We start from the raw sequence: 18,759 nt of genomic DNA, 5'->3' as shown, positions 1-18,759 counted from the left end.
CTTTCATTTAGATTCTCCTCTCCTTATTCTTAGGATACAATATTAACTAATCCTCCCTAGATTTTAGAGAGATTTGAAATTAGTACAGGAGAATCATATATTTGACAAAAATCAAATCTCAACAAAGTACAATAACGAAAAATATATATTAAACCAACATTCCAATAACGAAAAATTTCAAAACCAATTTTAAGTACAATAACCAAATAACACATAACAAAAGTCAATCTTTTAAAAAAATTAAGATAATTAGGTAAGAAATTACTTTAATTTTTTGTTGGGTATTATAGTTGACTAAGACTTGCCATTAGTGTTTGACCTGAATTTGCCACTAGGACTAGATTTTGGTGTACTGTAGATTCAGTCAAACATTTTATTGATATGGATTTGGACAACGAAATTTGCTGATCAATTTTATGGTCTTCATTGTATCTATTTTTCGTTATTGTACTTAAAATTGGTTTGAAAATTTTGTTGAAACCGGTGAGTGTGTGGTGAGACACTCAGTATTTATTCTGAAGATGGTAAAAACTTATAAATGCATTTTCTTTTCTCTTTTTAGGTGTGGTTAGTTCGTTTTTCAAAGGAAACTCTACAAACTTTTTTATAGAATTTTATAAAAACGTGTTTTGCCAATCTTTATTTGGATTAGAAAAATGTTTTCACAAAGTAATTGTCATGCCTCGACCTTAAAGCAGTAATCTGGAACGAGGTGTGACATATATTTTCAAAATATCAATATGTTTTACTCAAAGATTCTTTCCTTTGCAAAGTTGAGAATAATGAAGTTTCTGGGTTTGGTTATTTTTCTTTATGTCCGTGTTTACTTGGCTGAGCTATTCTTGTTTTAGGGGTTCGTTTTGGAGACTTTTTGTGCCACTTTTGTGAGGTTATCCAAAGAGGAATTTTTCGTATGTTGGTTTTACAACAAAGGATCTGTAAAATCTCGCGCACTCTTCTTGAAGAAAACAAAAGATAAATACTTTGTAAGATATATTGCCAAGATGGAGAGAAAATTAAATAGAACTTCTTGCATTTATTCAATTTGATGGACTAATATTTATAGTATAAAAGGAAGCAAAAATTAGTAACCCACTAACTTAGTGCTTGCTAAAACTTTGGAGATAATTACGAAAATAAATAACCAAAACAATAAATAGAAAAATAACTTAATTCTTTCACCTATTTAGGAAGATCATGGCAAATTAATAGCCCACACTACCCCCTAATTCTGACATGATTCTAAGTTACGGACACCAAGTAGTTGACGCATAGCAACTAACTTTACTCCTGTCAATGCTTTAGTCAGAACATCGGCTCGTTGTTCTCCAGTGTTGACAAATTCAACGATAATTTGTCCATTCTCGACACAGTCTCGAATGAAATGAAAACGTGTATCTATGTGCTTGTTGCGACCATGAAATACGGGATTCTTCATGAGAGCTATTGCGGATTTGTTGTCCACAAATAATGTTACCGACCTTGGCTCCATTCCGACTATCTCGCTAACAAGGCATCTTAACCACAATGCTTGGCAAGCTGCGGTAGTGGCTACAATGAACTCGGCTTCACAAGATGAGAGTGCCACCGTCTTTTGCTTTTGCGAATTCCATGAAACCAAGCTTTCGTTTAAGTAGAATGTCATTCCACTTGTGCTTTTCCTCTCGTCGAGATCACCAGCTAAATCACTGCCAGAGTAACCGAATATATTGAATTCTCTGGGACCTTTCGTATAAGTGAGCCCAAAATGAATTGTCCCTCTCAAATACCTAAGTATTTGCTTGACCACCTTGTAATGCATGGTTGTAGGCCTTTCCATATACCTACTCGCCATCCCAACAGTATATGAAAGATTTGGCCTTGTGTTCTGTAAGTATCTAAGACAACCAACGATGCTTCTATACTCCGTAGCATCAATTGGTGCTCATTGCATGTCTTTGTGAAGTTGTGCCTTGGGTTCCATCGGGTACTTTGTGGCATTGCAATCAGCCATTCCAAACTGGGACAAAATTCTTTTGGCATAAGTTGGTTGTTTGAGCAGGATTCGACCCTTCTGTTGTTCAACTTCAATTCCTAAGTAGTAAGAGAGAAGGCCTAAGTCGCTCATTTCAAATTCTGCCATCATTTGTTGCTTGAACTTATTGACCTTTTCAGTGCTACTTCCTGTTACAATGAGATCGTCAACATACACTCCAACAAGAACACATTCTTCTCCTTCTCTTCTTGTGTCGACAGCTTGCTCTTGAGTGCATTTTCCAAAACCAAGATCTTTGAGACTCCTATCAAGTCGAATGTTCCAAGCTCGTGGAGCTTGCCTCAATCCGTAGAGAGCCTTTGACAATCTATACACCTTGTGTTTTTCATTTGGAACCTCAAAACCCTTCGGTTGAGTAACATATACTTCCTCTTCCAATTCTCCATCGAGAAATGCCGACTTCACATCTGGATGGTGTACCTCCCAACTTTGGTTTGCAGCGAGTGCAAGAATGACTCGAATGGTGTCAAGTCTTGCAACCGGTGCAAAAACTTCTTCAAAGTCAATGCCTTGTCTTTGTACATAGCCTTTAGCAATCAATCTTGCTTTGTGCTTGACAACTTCTCCATTAGGGTCTTTCTTCAATTTGAACACCCATTTTAGACCAATGGGTTTGTGTCCTAGTGGAAGCTCGGTCAGACTCCATGTGTTGTTTTTCTCAATGGATTTTAATTCGTTCTCCATTGCTTCGTACCAGCGAGCCTCTGTAACAACTTCTTGGTAACAAGTCGGTTCTTCGGACACTACCATCATCACCTCATTCTCTTATTCATCACCACCTACAACTTCCTCTGTGTTGGTGTAGATGTCACTGAGAGATCTTAGACGAATCGGTGTGTTCGTCGATGGAGGAGATGGACTGGTCTCTCCAATCGCAGGTATCTCAGTTGCATGTGGTAAGGCATTTTCAAACCCAGTTTCTGCATCCTCCAAGTTTTTGAACTCGTCAGAATAAAATTGGTCCATCACCTGAAACTCTGTAATCTTCTTACCATCACTAACAACTTTGTTCCAAGCCCATTCAAGATTCTCTTGAAAAACAACATCTCTACTAATTTGTAGTTTTTCAGCGGGCCTGGGTCATATAAGCGATGAGCTTTGCATCCTTCTTCGACACCAAAATATACCATTGGTGAGCTTCGATCGTCGAGTTTCTTGAGGTGAGGGGTTGTGTTCTTTACATATGCCACACAACCAAAGACTCTCAAATGTGCAAGATGCGGCTTTCTCTCCATCCAAGCTTCAAATGGTGTGCGTTCTCCAAGGGCCTTCGTTGGAAGACGGTTTAACAAATAAACCGCGTGTCTCACTGCCTCTCCCCAAAATTTTGCAGGCACATGCATGCTTTTGAGGAGTGATCTCGTCATCGCCATTACGGTGCGGTTACGACGTTCTACAATGCCATTTTGTTGGGGTGAATATGGAGCGGTGAGGTGTCGTTCGTTTCCTTCTTTTTTGCAAAATTGGTGAACTCTGTAGATAAGAACTCACCACCTCGATCCGTCCGGAGCGTTCTGATCTTGTACTCCGTCTTGTTCTCCATTAAGAGTTTGAATTTCTTGAATGCTTCAAATGCGTCACTTTTTGCCTCCAACATATATAGCCACATCCATCTCGTGGAATCGTCAACGATCAACAGAAAATATTTGTTTCTAGCAAGAGTACGTGGTGAAATCGATCCGTATATATCAACATGGAGGAGTTCTAATGACTTCTCTGCTCTATATGTTGATTGACGGGGGAAGGGCAATCTGGCTTGTTTGGTAATCACGCACGCTTCACATAACTTGTTCGGTTGAGTCACTAGTGGTACTTCAACTACCAATTTCTTCTCCCCCATGATCTTCAAGTCATGAAAACTTACATGGCCAAGTCTCACGTGCCATAACCATGTTGGATCTTCTAGTCTTGTCAAAAGGCAGACTTGCTTGAGTGTCTTCAAAGGTATCTTATACAAACGATTTTGAGTTCGCTTCATCGACATCAAAAGCTTCCCACTCCTATCAGACACTTTCATGATATCTTCTATCATTTGCACCTTGTTTCCGTTTTCTGTCATTTGTCCGAGGCTTATGATGTTACTACATAAATTTGGAATGTAATACACCTCTTGGAGAGCCTTTTGATCACCGTTCTTGCACTCGAACATGACTGTTCTTTTTTCCATGAATCTGAATGGTTGATCCATCGCCAAACTTCACCCTGCCAGTGAAGCTTTCATCTAATTCTTGGAACTTCTCACGATGACCAGTTATGTGGTTACTAGCACCGTTGTCAAGATACCAAACATCATTATTTTCTCCATTATTGTCATTGCAATACATCTCTGGCAACAACCGCTCTTTGCTGAGTAATATGGCATCCTCCTGATCACATCTAGTGCGTGTCCCCTCCTGGGACATGGCCATCATCAAAGACGGTTCTTCTTCGACGACACAAGTTAGATGAGCTTCGTCGTCACGACCTTTTCCACAACATTCCGACGCGTAATGTCCCATCTTGTTGCAAGTGAAACACTTAATATGACTTTTATCACGAGTGCCATTTCCAGTGTTGGTAGTGCCTCCCGCACTATTTTGACGCTCAGTGCCACGACCACGTCCTCGCCATCTTCCTCGATCGGTACCACTAAATCCGCGCCCTTTGTTCATTGAGGAGTTGTCACCACTATGTCCTTTTTGTCTAGCTTTCCATTCTGCATGGGTAAGTAGGAGTTGTCTATCGGTGTTGTTATTGTTTTCTCGGAGTCGTGTTGTTCGTTCCTTGTACGCCTTCATCCGTCCAATTGCTTCTTCAAACGACATGGTTTCGAGATCTTGGAATTGCTCGATTCCGGCGACAAAGGGAAGATATTTGTCGGGGACGGAATCGAGGAGCTTCTTGACCAATGATGAATCCTCAAGTGCAACCCCGAGGGTGGTGAACTTGCTTGCTAATCCGCTGATTTTTCCTGCGAACTCATCGATCGTCTCGGTTTCCTTCATCCAAAGAACATTAAACTCAATCTTCAAGGTTTGAACTCTCGCCATCTTCACCCGCTCACTGCCCAAGTACCTTGTCTTGAGACTATCCCATATTTCCTTTGCGGTCTTCTTCTTAGCGATTTGTAGAAGTACATCTTCCGGGATGCATTGGAAATGTATGCACGCGCCTTCTTGTCTTTCTTCACATCCACTTCGGCTCCTCTCGCTGGCTCTATTGCTTCCCAAACTCCTTGGGCATCGAGGATTGCTTCTGCCTTTATCATCCACACCGTGTAGTTGTGTGGAGTTAACATCGAGTAGAGAATCTGCATTCCACCATTCTCCTTTGTTTGCTGCGAGATGCTTGCCATCTTCGTTGCAATATGCAATGAGAAGACAACCTGCTCTGATACCAAATGTTGGTTTTACAACAAAAGATCTGTAAAATCTCACGCACTCTTCTTGAAGAAAACAAAAGATAAATACTTTGTAAGATATATTGCCAAGATGGAGAGAAAATTAAATGGAACTTCTTGCATTTATTCAATTTGATGGACTAATGTTTATAGTCTAAAAGGAAGCAAAAATTAGTAACCCACTAACTTAGTGCTTGCTAAAACTTTGGAGATAATTAAGAAAATAAATAACCAAAACAATAAATAGAAAAATAACTTAATTCTTCCACCTATTTAGGAAGATCATGGCAAATTAATAGCCCACATCGTAGGTGTCAGTCCTTTTGATTGTGAAGTGTTTGTTGTTGTGGATTTCGAGGTGGTCTCTCTTGATCATATTGAATCATTCCATGTGTATCTTTTGAATAAATATTCTGATAGTTAAGGATATTCTGATAGTTAAGGAGAGCCTAAGTATCGCATAAGTGAAGCTGTCTTCATATTACGTTGAAACGGTAGAAGTTATTGTTGAGGAAAAGTCTCACACTTAGAGGAGCCTAAATTTTATTGAGAGATAATCTCACACCTAGAAGAAGCCTAAGTGATCTTTTACTAAGTTGGACTATTTGAGTGTTGCTATAATTGCATTTATTTACAAATAAGTAACATCATTACAACCATTCGACTTTATATTACTAAACTTATCTTTGCTGGACATACTGTCACTAGAAGTAGGTGATACACACAAAATTGGTTACCAAACCTTATGTTCTCTCTTCTAGTATTCTTTTATATGTGTTTAACTATTTATCCTTGTAATATTTGCAAAACTGTGCGTAATAATTTATATGGTATGCCAAATAGTCCTTTGAATTACTATAACCATAGAAAACGGCAGAAATCAAACCATGCATATTCATAACTCGATATCTTTTCACTATTCAAATTAAATAGCATGCATTCACAAAAGCTTCGATCAAAACACATGAAAAACAATGAAATTAGTTAAGTAGAAATTTATTGATACCATACAGAAACTGATAACACTAGAAAAAGATTGTATTGTTGATAGTTAAAACAGTGAGAATGGAGGCAGCTGGCTTTAAAGTTGAGAGTAAAATAGAAGGGAACTGATTGTGGAGCTTACTTTTTCGAATTTAGTAGGCTCACCCAATTGTTGAAACTTATCATAGTAAACCAACCACTAACTTTTTGTGTGGGTTGTCGTACGTTGGCAATTTAATACAATAAACCACAGGTAGCAGGTTGTTTGAATTGTGCCTCTCACACTATTTCTCTTTGTATTTAATTGTGTGATTGTGAATCTTAACTGCTTGCTTTATGTCTAATCCAGATCACTATGAATGATATTAATTCATTAAGTCTGTAGAGATTTGCAAATTAAGAATAAGATATTTGTAAAGTGTCAGAAACTTCGAGACTCAAAGATATCACACTTTTGAATGTACTACATGATGTATATTGAGTAATATATCAAATGTATATTAGTAGTGGATTAAAGATATCAAGTAGTTTATTGCGTAGCTCAATGTTTTAACTATAATTTAATTTGTCTACAAAACTTTTAAGTTGGAAGATTGGAAGAACAGAGAATTTATTTAAAGGGACACATTAACTTTTTCAATTTGAACCACTTATTAGACACCCTGAATCATGAAGACAACTTTTTGGGAAGTATAAAGGGAAGGGTTTTGAGTCGATAGCCCAATTAAGTTGCTGTTGTTGGGAGGAGACATTATTAGCTAATTACATATAGTGAAAGGATGTGGAGACTTAAGTTGGGAAAGGAAGAGAAGGAGGAATATATGTTCAGTACAAACAACTTTGTAGGAAGACAAACATGGGAATTTGATCCAAGTGCAGGCACTCCTCAAGAACGAGCTCAAGTTGAAGCTGCTCGTCAATCTTTTTATCAAAATCGAAATCATGTTCAATGTAGCAGTGACTTGCTTTGGAGATTTCAGGTTTTCTTCCTTCATTCCCATGCATGTTTATTACAACTTGTTAGATGATCTAAACTTTTGTATTAATTAGTTTGTTGGTTTATCTAAAAAATCTCAATATTTTTCTTCATTGATACATCACTCAATTGCAAACCAAAGTTTAATTATAATATTTTGTTATTTTTAAAAATGTCCTAATTTATAATTTATTTTTCAGGTTTAATTTTTCTCATAACATAACTAAATACATTAATTTTAGAAGAATTTTTAAAAATAGTAGATTTTATAAAATATTTACAACTTATAGCAAATTCTATCACTTATAGTCATTCATAGTAATAGAAGACTATAAATAATAGAATCCGAAATTTTGTTATAGCATGTAAATATTTTAATTTATTTCGTTATTTTAAAAAATGTCCCTTAATTTTATCCTAAAGAAAGTTTATCCTTAATTCACCTTCTGGAAAGTTTGTTCAATTTGAATCCATCTACTTTGAATATACAATTTTAATATATATGTTAAATAAATCTTATATTTAGAATATAGTACTAATTTACATGGTTTGATTCTTTTTTTAAAAAATTTAAAAATTATTTATTAGTATTTTTAATATAAAATTTTAAAACATACTTGTATTTTATTCCATGAAAACGATTGTTTTTATTATTATTTAACCCAATTGGATTAAAAAAAAAGTGTGGCATGTGAAATTATGATTTTCTTTTTAAGATAACTGAAAAAAGTGAAGATGATCACTAATTTTGGAAGCTTTCCAGTTTCTAAGAGAGAAAAATTTCAAACAAACAATTCCAAAAGTGTTCGTGGAAGAGGGAAAAGGAAATGAGAAGGAAGTATTGATGGACACCGAAACCGTAAAGATTGCATTAAGAAGAGCTGCCACTTTCTTTGTAGCCTTACAAAGCGACCATGGCCATTGGCCTGCTGAAAATGCTGGCCCTTTGTACTATTTTCCTCCTTTGGTAACTTAACTTAACTCATTTAATTATTCATATTATCTCTATGTGTTATATATGTTCTTCGTTCATATACTAACTTGCATTTTTCTTCGCGAGGAAAGGTATTTGCTTTGTACATCACAAGAGATCTTAAAACTATATTTTCACAAGAACATCAAAAGGAAATTCTTCGTTATACTTATAATCATCAGGTGATAAATCACTTCTTGTTTAACATCTTTTGAATTGGCACTTCATGACGTTTGTCTCTATCCACTAAATGAACCGAAACAGAATGAAGATGGTGGATGGGGATTACACATTGTGGGAGAAAGTTGCATGCTTTGTACTGTTCTAAATTATATTCAACTTCGTATTTTGGGTGAAGAAGCTGATAAGGAGGCTTGTTTTAGAGCTCGAAAATGGATTCTTGATCATGGAACTGCTCTTTACATACCTTCTTGGGGAAAGATTTGGCTTGCTGTGAGTATTATTATTTTATTTTTTCTACCTTTAAGAATAAAACAAAAATACATTTTTATAAACGTCTTTACAGGTCCTTTCTATTTCATCATCATAGTTCAAAATGTTAAGTTTTGTTTCAATTTGGTTTTGAGTGGCGTAAGTTATTATAACGCACCTCAGATTTGAGGCTCAAATTATAGCAGTTGTTGTTTTTTCTTACCATTATAGCCTATAATTAACTATATATATCATTATTTTAAACATCTTTTCTAAGCGTTTATTATTTCTTACTCATCATCTTCTTTTCTTTTATTATAGGGTTTCACTTTTTCTTACTAATAAAACTAACATAGCCTACATCCTCAAACATTGAAAATTATCTATAAATTATAATAGAGTTGTGAACCCTCAAAGTTTTAAAATGCACGTTACAATTTTCTTACTATAGAGAAGATTTGTTTCAACTGGATTCATACGTTTCAAGATTTACACTTTTATCCTGGATCAGTAAAACAATCTTTTTTTTCTTGCTATTAATGTCTATTAATTAATTTAATAGAATTAAAAGAACTATCATTTATTAAGTTTTACTAAAAAAACTCAAATATTAATGTTAAAGTTGTAGCTCACAATAAAATTTAGGGAGTAAATTGAAATCAAACTAAAAAAACTCAAAAATTAAAAGTGTAATATCATAAAGGATCCAAAAGCTTAAATTGATAGATGTGTATGGATAAATTTAAATATTTAATCTTCCTTCCTACTCATGGACTTGAAATATGAAGAAAAACTCGCCAAATGATATTGAACGTTATATGATATTAAATGGGTAATTTTGATATATTATATAGATATTAGGGGTGTACGAGTGGGAGGGAACAAACCCAATGCCACCAGAAGTATGGATGTTTGGATCAGAAAAAGTTGGTGTAAATCCAGGAGCACTCTATTGCTATTGTAGACTCACGTTCCTTCCAATGTCATACTTATATGGAAAGCGCTTCGTGGGTCCTCTCACTCCTCTCATTTTACAACTTCGCCAAGAAATCTACACTCAATCTTACACTGATATCAATTGGAATCCAGCAAGACATTACTGTGCAAAGGTACTACATTCATTTATTTGTGCAAAATTTAACAATAAAGGTGGTGAGACTTAATCATAGTTGTGAATCTTTGATTGCTTATTGTCGGAGAAACTGGAAGTTAGTTTATTAGCTTCATTGATTATGGTACTATTACATAAATGTAGAAGCTGAATAACCACTCACTTATTAAAATAAAAACCTGAATGTATATTGTGTGAAAATTAAGATCATGGAAGTATTGTTCTAAAGGTAAGGTGATGATTCGTGGTGTTGCAAACAGACTATAGCAATCACTCAACAATGACTAATTCTAGTAGAACTATAATTTGAAATATATTTCATGTGTGCTCGAACAATTGAATATTTGCTCTCAATTAAATATAAAACCAAAGTAAGTGTTATAGGGATATTCTAAATGATCAAGAGGCAAGTTGTTATTTTATAGATTAGGAACTTAGTAACCCTACATAAAAAAATGTCAAATGTTCAATTAATATATACAATATTAATGTAATTGAATTTTTATTTGATCAAATCAAACCTAGCTTGTTCAAATAAAAGAAAATACAATTGAAATGTCATTCAATCTGATGGCTTCAGTCTAATTTTGATATTTTGTAACCATAATTTTATAAATTTACATCATTAAATTCATTTCTTATCTTTGAATATTCAAAGAATGTCTCACTTCAATGTTCCAACTAAAAGAAATTCAACAACACTAACAAGTGATCAACCGAGGAACTTTTAACTTATTCAACAATATTATATGTTATTTATGGGGCTCTCACAATATGTTATGTTGATTTTGCACTATTGCTAAAATAGGAGGATAAATGCTTTGAACGTCCATTGATTCAAAAGTTAGCATGGGATGCTCTTCAATACTTTGGAGAGCCAATTTTGAACAGCAGGGCATTTAAAAGAGTTAGAAATCGAGCTCTCCAAATAAATAAGCTCCACATTGATTATGAAGATCATTGTAGTCGGTACATCACAATTGGATGTGTCGAGAAGGTTTTAGCTCTCATTACTTTCCTTTCTCTCTACTGTGTGGGAATCGGGTCCAACCTCTCACTTTTAAGATTAAAAATCATGCCAATTATCCATGACCTAAATTCACTCTAGCTTTGCTCTCGGTTACTGAAGTTGTGAACTTGTTGGTTGACTCCTTAATATTTGATTTAATAAATCTTCCTTTCAAAACTACTCAAGTTCTAATTTATATATATATATATTTAAAACTGAGTTTGTAAATACTATTTATTTACATGTTTTGGTTTCTTTCATTTTCCATCTCCTTTTTATGACATCTTTTAACAGCAAAGCATTGTTTTGATAAATGAAATAAAAAAAAAAAAAAAAGTTATGTAATAATTTTGATAAGTATTCAAATGTTTTCCTTAGAATACTCAAAATTATGGGAAAGAAATTGAGAGAAAATATGTGTAAAAATTGAAAAATGATTATGAAATGGAATGTAAATAAATATGAATTACATTGACATGCAGCCATTATGCATGGTTGCTTGCTGGGCAGACAATCCTAATGGTGAAGCATACAAGAAACATGTGGCAAGAGTTAAAGATTACTTATGGGTTGGTGAAGATGGAATGAAGATGCAAGTTAGTATTATAATTCATTCCTTAATTATTCTATTTTCAAGCATGTTATAAATTAAACATATATGAATATTTCTCACTTCATACATATAAATCACTCTTATTTGAGCAGAGTTTTGGCAGCCAATCTTGGGATGCTGCCTTTGCCATTCAAGCAATTCTTGCTACTAAACTTCATGATGAATTTGCAAACACACTAAAAAAAGGACACGACTTCATAAAAAAATCACAGGTCACATACATATACATGGCACTTAATTATAATAAGCATGACTAATTTAGTGAAATGTTTATAAATTTTATTTTGCCTTTTTTTTTTTCTCATTTTGTTATATATATATATATATATATATATATATATATATAAAGATAAAGGAGAATCCTCATGGAGATTTCAAAAGAATGTATCGTCACATATCAAAAGGAGGATGGACATTCTCTGATCAAGATCATGGATGGCAAGTTTCTGATTGTACATCAGAAAATTTAGTGGTAATCAATGTGCAGTATATATTATTCTCTTTAACATCTTGTAAACTTTTTAAAATTTAAATGATCTAATTTGCTAATTCATTCTGACTCAGTGTTGTTTGATATTATCAACGATGTCTCCAGAAATTGTGGGAGATCCTATGGAACCACAATGTTTTTATGATGCAGTCAACTTAATTCTTTCCTTACAGGTATTAATTGTTATTTAAAATAGTTTCAATAATTATACTTTCTTTTTCAAATACTTCAATATATATATGTGTGTTTAAATTAAGCTTTAATGTGTATATATTAATACATATGTAACTTTTTTTCCTTTAATTCTATCGTGTTGTTATTTATCACATAATTTAACAACTTAAACAAAAGTAAGTTCTTTGCTGTTCATTAAATAGGCAAAAAATGGAGGAATGGCAGCTTGGGAGCCAACTGGCACTGTACCTTCATGGTTGGAGGTAAAACAAATAATTTGTTATATATACGAAATTTCTTCAAAATCTTCTCACATAAATGGAAGAAAAACATAAAAGAATGATGAAACAAGAAAACAAAATTGACAAATAGTATAATGGACAAAAAAAAAATGTACATTTTACTCTTTTTGTCCATTTTTTTTTAGGGTTTAGGGTTTAGTTTGTTTGTTTTTTATATTATTATTTTTGAAAAAAAACCCAAAAAAGAAAGAAGAAAGAGATTGTTGATTAATTCTTTTTTTTTTTTTCATCTACTTTTTTCAGCAACTAAATCCAGTGGAATTCTTAGAGTACACAGTACTGGAGCATGAGTATGTATATAGTTAATGGTTATTATTTGAAAAGGAAAATTACGGGTTTGTTTATATTCCTCGGGAAATATTGTTTGTTTTTTTACTGTATTTCTTCATAAATATTTTAAAATTAAAATGAACTTTTTTTAAATATAATAAAATCAACCTAGATATATTTACAAAATATACTAAAATTTCAAAATTTTCAAAAGTAGACTAAACTTCTGTGGGTGTATATATCAAATTCTATGATTTATACAAAATATTCTCAATAATTCTTGACACATTTTTTCATAAATGTGTTTACATACAATTTTTTTCTATCGTGCTAACATTTACTATAAAAACAACAATAAAATATTATAAATTTGTAACTTTAAGATTTGTATTGAAAAGATTACTATAACTGGCCAACCGACGGTGTAGTCGTCACTAGTGGTTTTTCGATGATGAGGTGATAGTGGTGGCCGTTGTGGACGATGAGGTGGTAATGATCACCAGCAACAGAGGCGACCATAAAGAAGTGAGGTGTGAGAGTATTTTGGTCATTTTTATTTGTATGAAGTTTTTGGGAGAATGCTCAACTAAACATTAAAAAGCACTTTTAAAGTATGATATGTAGGTGTTTGAGTCAAACTAAAGCTGTTATTTACCAATTTTTGTAAGACTATCAAACTTATTCTTTAACAAGTCGTGGTTGTCTAACCCTACAAATCTTATGATATGACTTTTTGTCTTTTCAAAAGTAAATCCATGAAAAGGCAATCTAAACAAACCGTAATCTACCCTACATTACCTCAAATAGAATTCAATTTTTATCTCTCTTTTAAAGCTGTTGTTTGATGAATGAAATCACTAAAATTAGATATGTAGAATGCACATCATCAGCAATACAAGCCCTAGTTCTATTTAAGAATCTATTTCCAAGTCACAGAAGGAAGGAGATCGAGAATTTTATAGAAAACGCAGCAAATTTCATTAAGCAGACACAGAAAGAGGATGGATCATGGTATGGAAATTGGGGAATATGTCACATTTATGCTACTTTTTTTGCCATTAAAGGATTAGTAGCAGCTGGAAACACTTATAATAATTGCTTGGAAATATCAAAAGCTGTGGAGTTTCTACTTAAAATTCAATGTGAAGATGGTGGATGGGGAGAAAGCCATATTTCTTGTTCTAAAAAAGTACATACTCATCTTCCAGACAATGCTTCCAATCTTGTTCAAACTTCATTTGCTTTAATGGCTCTGATCCATTCTCAACAGGTTTGATTATTTTTCTTTCGTCTAGTACTTTTTCATGAATCACATCATTCAGAAATATGTACATCACAATAAACGTAGGTAATTGTAGAATTTTAAAAACATCAACCATAGACTCTAATAGTTGAATCTAAAATTGTCTGTACTTACAATTTTCTAAAAATATTGTTAAAACTCAATTATTAGATCTAAAGATACTACCAATATGGCATTAATAATGATTGCAGGCAAGGAGAGATCCAACTCCTCTCCACCGTGCTGCTAAACTACTGATTAACTCTCAACTGGAAGATGGTGATTACCCTCAACAGGTGTGCTAATGATTAATTAACCTTATATTTTAAAATGATAATTTTTCGAAAAATATCTGTAAATGGTAACAAAATGTTACCGTTTGATAGACATATACAGTGGTAGATTCATTTTGTCCACTATATAAAAAACTAATTTCAATACCTCATTGTTTTGTTTTTATAATGTGTTATTTAAAAAGTATGTTTATATGGCAGGAAATAGCGGGAGTTTTTGCGGACACTTGCATGCTACATTATGCATTATACAGGAATGTATTTCCACTATGGGCACTTGCAGAATATTATAATTTTGTTTCCATTCCTTGAAGTCTTTACCTCTTAGATTTTGTAGGCAAAACAATATTTATGTGTTCGATAATTGTAACGCATTACAAAACTAGTTGACATAATAATAATCAATACGACACCAAAGCTATTTTGTGAGGGTTTGAAGTGAAGAGATGGGCATGAGGGAACAGTGGCGGTGACGTCACCGGAAGATGGTCGGATATAGATGGTTGGATGAAGATGGTCAGACGGAGATGACCTTGTTCGCATGAGGGTTTGGTAAATAAATGTCATCAACTTTCGTACTACGAACATATTTTGGATAAATGTGGGATAGTATTATGTGCTCCCAATTTAAACTAGAGGATCTCTTCGTAGTGTATAGCGTTTTTAATCATGTATTAATATATCATGTATCATAAACATCATAAACATATCGGTCATCATCATCAACATAATATCAGTCATCATCATCAATGTCGTATTATGTATTTTAGCTACAATCAATGCATAATCGTAAATACATGCAAACTCTTTAATTTATGTTCAAAAGTACAGTAGTAGAATCTCTTACCTGAGAAATTAGTCAAATAAAATACTCCTTAATTGATAGTAAAAATTATCCAATTAATTCTATTCCAAAATTGAGGTTGAAATCAATTCAACTTTGATAGAAAAAAATTATCATTTAAATCTTTAAGATTGGCTAAAGGAACCTTTCAAAGTCATGCAACCAAAATCAATTTCAATAATAACTTAATTTAAAGTCTCAATTAATTAAAACCTTTAACGAGTATTAAAAATTCCACACCAAACATCCAAAACACTTACCTAAATCACCAATCTTAACCCACCATCAAATGATTATGTTAGTGAGGAAGTTCAAGAATCTTTTCTTTTTCATTTGCTTTTCAATTCTATTTACAAACCTAAATAATAATAATATTTATAATTATTATTTTCATTTCTTTTAGGATTTATATATAATACATATATTTTTATTTTCATTATCTTTCCTGATCCTTAATCCACCAAATCTTACACATTTATAACTATTAATAATAATAATAATATTATTATTATTATCTCACAAAAATATATAATAAACATATGTATTTATTTAAAACTTTATTTTATCTCTCATCTAAATACATCATTCTTTCTCGTCCAATCAAATCAAATATCTTTTTCTTTTTATTATTTATCTTATTTTTCAACAATTATAATTATATTCTATCGGATAACTTATCTTACTTTTCATATTAATTATTTATATAAAATTAAATAATTAATATCATATTCTACTAAAATCCAAAATTCTTAATTAAATAAATATACAGACAAATATATATATATCTATCTATTTATATATATACATTTAATTAAGGAAATTGCATAGGATAACATTGCGAGAATATGACATAGCATCTTGTTTTAGAATTTTGCAAATATGATAAAATTTTCACTTTTCCATCTTAAATTTAATATTATTCCTAAACTACCATTCAATAACTTATTTATCATTCTCTTTTTAATGTCCTACTCATTATTTATTTATGCTTTCACTTTTTAAGACCCTAATTATTTGTTTATTCTTATACTAGAAAAATTATTTATTCTTTCTGTCTTAATCTTAATTTTAAAATATCAATAGTACAGTAATTTTAATATGAAATATAATATAATGGTTGTTGATCAGAGTAATTTAACTTCATTTGTGATTTTTTTTTTTTACTTTCTTCGATGTATATTTTAAGTTGAATTTGATTCCAAATGATTTTGTTTTATTTTTCTACATTAATTGGTTTTACTTTGTCTCAGTTTCGTATGTTAGTGTTGTGATATACTTATATTATATGTATTAGTTGGTTAATATACTTACTACGTGATTTTCATTTTTTCAAATTTTATTCAGTTCATTAGAGTCTTATTAAGTATATAAATGATGTAACTCAATGTATTATTATGTAGTATATGAATCGAGTTTACAAGTGTATATCAATAGTATATCAAGTGTATATGTAGGACTTCAAGCATATCAAGTGTATTTAATCCATCAATTGTATAAGTGAATAATACTAAATGTATATGTAGTGTATCAAGTGTATCAAACAGATATTAGTATGTTTCAGTATCGAGTGTATCAATTAAATGTATCGAGTGTATCAAACGTATATTAGCAACGAGAACATTTGTGACATTTTACCTCTTGGTGTGTGGGCTGTGCTTCATTTTTGTCATTTTCGCAAATAATAAAATGTGTGTACTATGCACTTAATTATTACAACTTACTTTGTCATTTCTACAAGTGCCCCTTTAATTAATTCCAATACCACTAGAACCAACTTTTGCTCTCAAGATCTCAAGTTAACTCAAATCTTTAATTCTTTTAACAAACCAAACCTTCTCCAATAAATCACTTATTTTAAAATATCATAAATTATCTTAATCTAGTAATTAAATTTTATCTCCAATCCTTAATACAACACCCAAATAATTTAAGATAATTAATAAAATCTTCTTAAAGATTTGGAATCACATTTCTTTTTCCAATAATATTATTCCAATATATAATTATCAATTTGTTTTAATAAATCTAATTCTTTCTCTTTTGTTATTTACCTAATCATATCAACTTCTCTCCCTAATCAATATTTATCTTTTCCCAAACAATTATTTATTCTCCATAATAATTAATTTTTCACAATTATAATTATCTTTACTCTTTTCCATAACAATTATATATATAACCACACATATATATAATTATCAAATCTCTAACAAAAATTTCACTCTTCAATTTAATTAAATAGACACCCAAATTATTTAATTAAATTCAATCTCAATGACACCAAAAATCTAATTTTATTAATTAATTAAATATTCAACCAACAAATATTTAATTAATTCTAATTCCATTAAACCATCGATCATAAATCAAATATTTCAAATTATCGTCCAATAATTCCAACTTAATAAAATTAAGATAATGAAATTCAAAATTACCTTAATTTTTGGATCGTTACATTCTTCCCTCTTTTGAGAAACTTTTGTCCTTGAAAGTTCTAATCCCCTAATAACTCGAGATACTGGGCTCTTATGTCATAATTAATAATATTTTCTACCAAGTTCCAAAATCTTTAATTAAATACACATACCCATGTATATATATTTAATTAATCCAACACATTACCCAATCAAATTCCTTAACTTCTAATTTTAATTAATCTAACATCAAATAAATTTCTTAACTTTTAGTTCCAATGAATGTAACACCTATAATAAGTTTCCTTAATTTTTTGGTGGTTTTGAGATTTGTCACAAGACGGTGGTAGAGGTAAATCCCAAGTTCAGATAAGGGGAGAATCCTGGGTTTGATCGAGTTGAGATGTGTTCATTATAAAACATGTTGATGAATGTGAATCCCAAATCTAGGCGAGAAATGATGTGTGAGACGGTGGTGAAAGTGAATCTTAGGTTTATCTCGTGACACTTGTTTAAGAGAATCATGGGGTTTAAATAATGAGATGCTGCTGAAAGTGAATCTCAGATTCAAGCGAGAGAAGAATTCCAAGTCCCAATGATAAATAGTGATTACGTGCTGACTTGAATCTTATGAAAATTTATTGTGTTGGTTGTGGCTGTGTTGTGATAAAAGTTGTGTTCAAGAATTGATGCATTGAATTATTTATATTATTCTTGTGTTTTGACTTGATATTATTATTATATATGAAATGTTGTATTCTCCAAAAAGGCATTTCCTATACTCATCACTCACTAAGTCTTTGACTTACGTTTTAAGTTTTCCCCTCCCCACATTGTTAGGTATTGAAGCTAAGTAAGAAATGACCGTCAGATATAGAAGCCAAGTAATCAAAGGGAAGGAGGGTAGTTATAGAAACTTTTGGGCGTGCAAGTCGTGTCATTCTATCTCGTGTTTAAGGAGTTGGTAGTTAATGTCACATCCCGTCTCGGGCGTCTGCTTGTTTTGCTCGAGACGTGGCGTGAAGCCAATCAATATCGTCCACTTCAAGAACACACCAGCTGACCCTTAACTTAACCTTAACATTAACTCATAAAACAAAGATCAACAGCGGAAAATACATATAACTTATAAAAAAATCTGGCTGAAATTGAAGGACTCAAGGCAATAGTGTAAGAGC

The 18,759-nt window shown here is 32.1% G+C and overlaps 2 protein-coding genes across 2 annotated transcripts; one reads left to right on the top strand and one right to left on the bottom strand.

Moving 5' to 3' along the window:
• Positions 1-4,161: 4,161 nt before the first annotated feature.
• On the bottom strand, positions 4,162-5,064 carry LOC116403940. The gene has a single exon (XM_031885884.1). The coding sequence runs from the start codon at positions 5,062-5,064 to the stop codon at positions 4,162-4,164; it is 903 nt and encodes a 300-aa protein (XP_031741744.1).
• A 1,936-nt stretch (positions 5,065-7,000) lies between these two features.
• On the top strand, positions 7,001-15,029 carry LOC105435683 (beta-amyrin synthase-like). The gene is made up of 15 exons (XM_031885556.1): positions 7,001-7,378; positions 8,138-8,341; positions 8,440-8,529; positions 8,612-8,800; positions 9,634-9,888; positions 10,699-10,887; positions 11,382-11,495; positions 11,605-11,724; positions 11,862-11,984; positions 12,077-12,175; positions 12,380-12,439; positions 12,722-12,768; positions 13,616-14,018; positions 14,243-14,326; positions 14,525-15,029. Exons 1-15 carry the CDS (start codon positions 7,178-7,180, stop codon positions 14,633-14,635), a joined length of 2,289 nt encoding a protein of 762 aa, XP_031741416.1. The 5' UTR covers positions 7,001-7,177; the 3' UTR covers positions 14,636-15,029.
• The last annotated feature ends 3,730 nt before the right edge of the window (positions 15,030-18,759 follow it).

This window comes from Cucumis sativus, chromosome 5 (genome assembly GCF_000004075.3).
Source record: "Cucumis sativus cultivar 9930 chromosome 5, Cucumber_9930_V3, whole genome shotgun sequence".
Lineage (NCBI taxonomy): Eukaryota > Viridiplantae > Streptophyta > Magnoliopsida > Cucurbitales > Cucurbitaceae > Cucumis > Cucumis sativus.
The sequence above is the reverse complement of the archived record's forward strand: the minus strand, read 5'-3'. Positions and strand labels throughout refer to the sequence as shown.

Excerpts from the sequence above, each read along its gene's own strand:
- LOC116403940 (XM_031885884.1), bottom strand. The coding sequence starts at position 5,064 with ATGGCGAGAGTTCAAACCTTGAAGATTGAGTTTAATGTTCTTTGGATG.
- LOC105435683 (XM_031885556.1), top strand. The coding sequence starts at position 7,178 with ATGTGGAGACTTAAGTTGGGAAAGGAAGAGAAGGAGGAATATATGTTC. Across the intron at positions 7,379-8,137 it reads ACTTGCTTTGGAGATTTCAG|TTTCTAAGAGAGAAAAATTT; the intron begins GTTTTCTTCCTT and ends GAAGCTTTCCAG. Across the intron at positions 8,801-9,633 it reads GGGGAAAGATTTGGCTTGCT|ATATTAGGGGTGTACGAGTG; the intron begins GTGAGTATTATT and ends TATATTATATAG.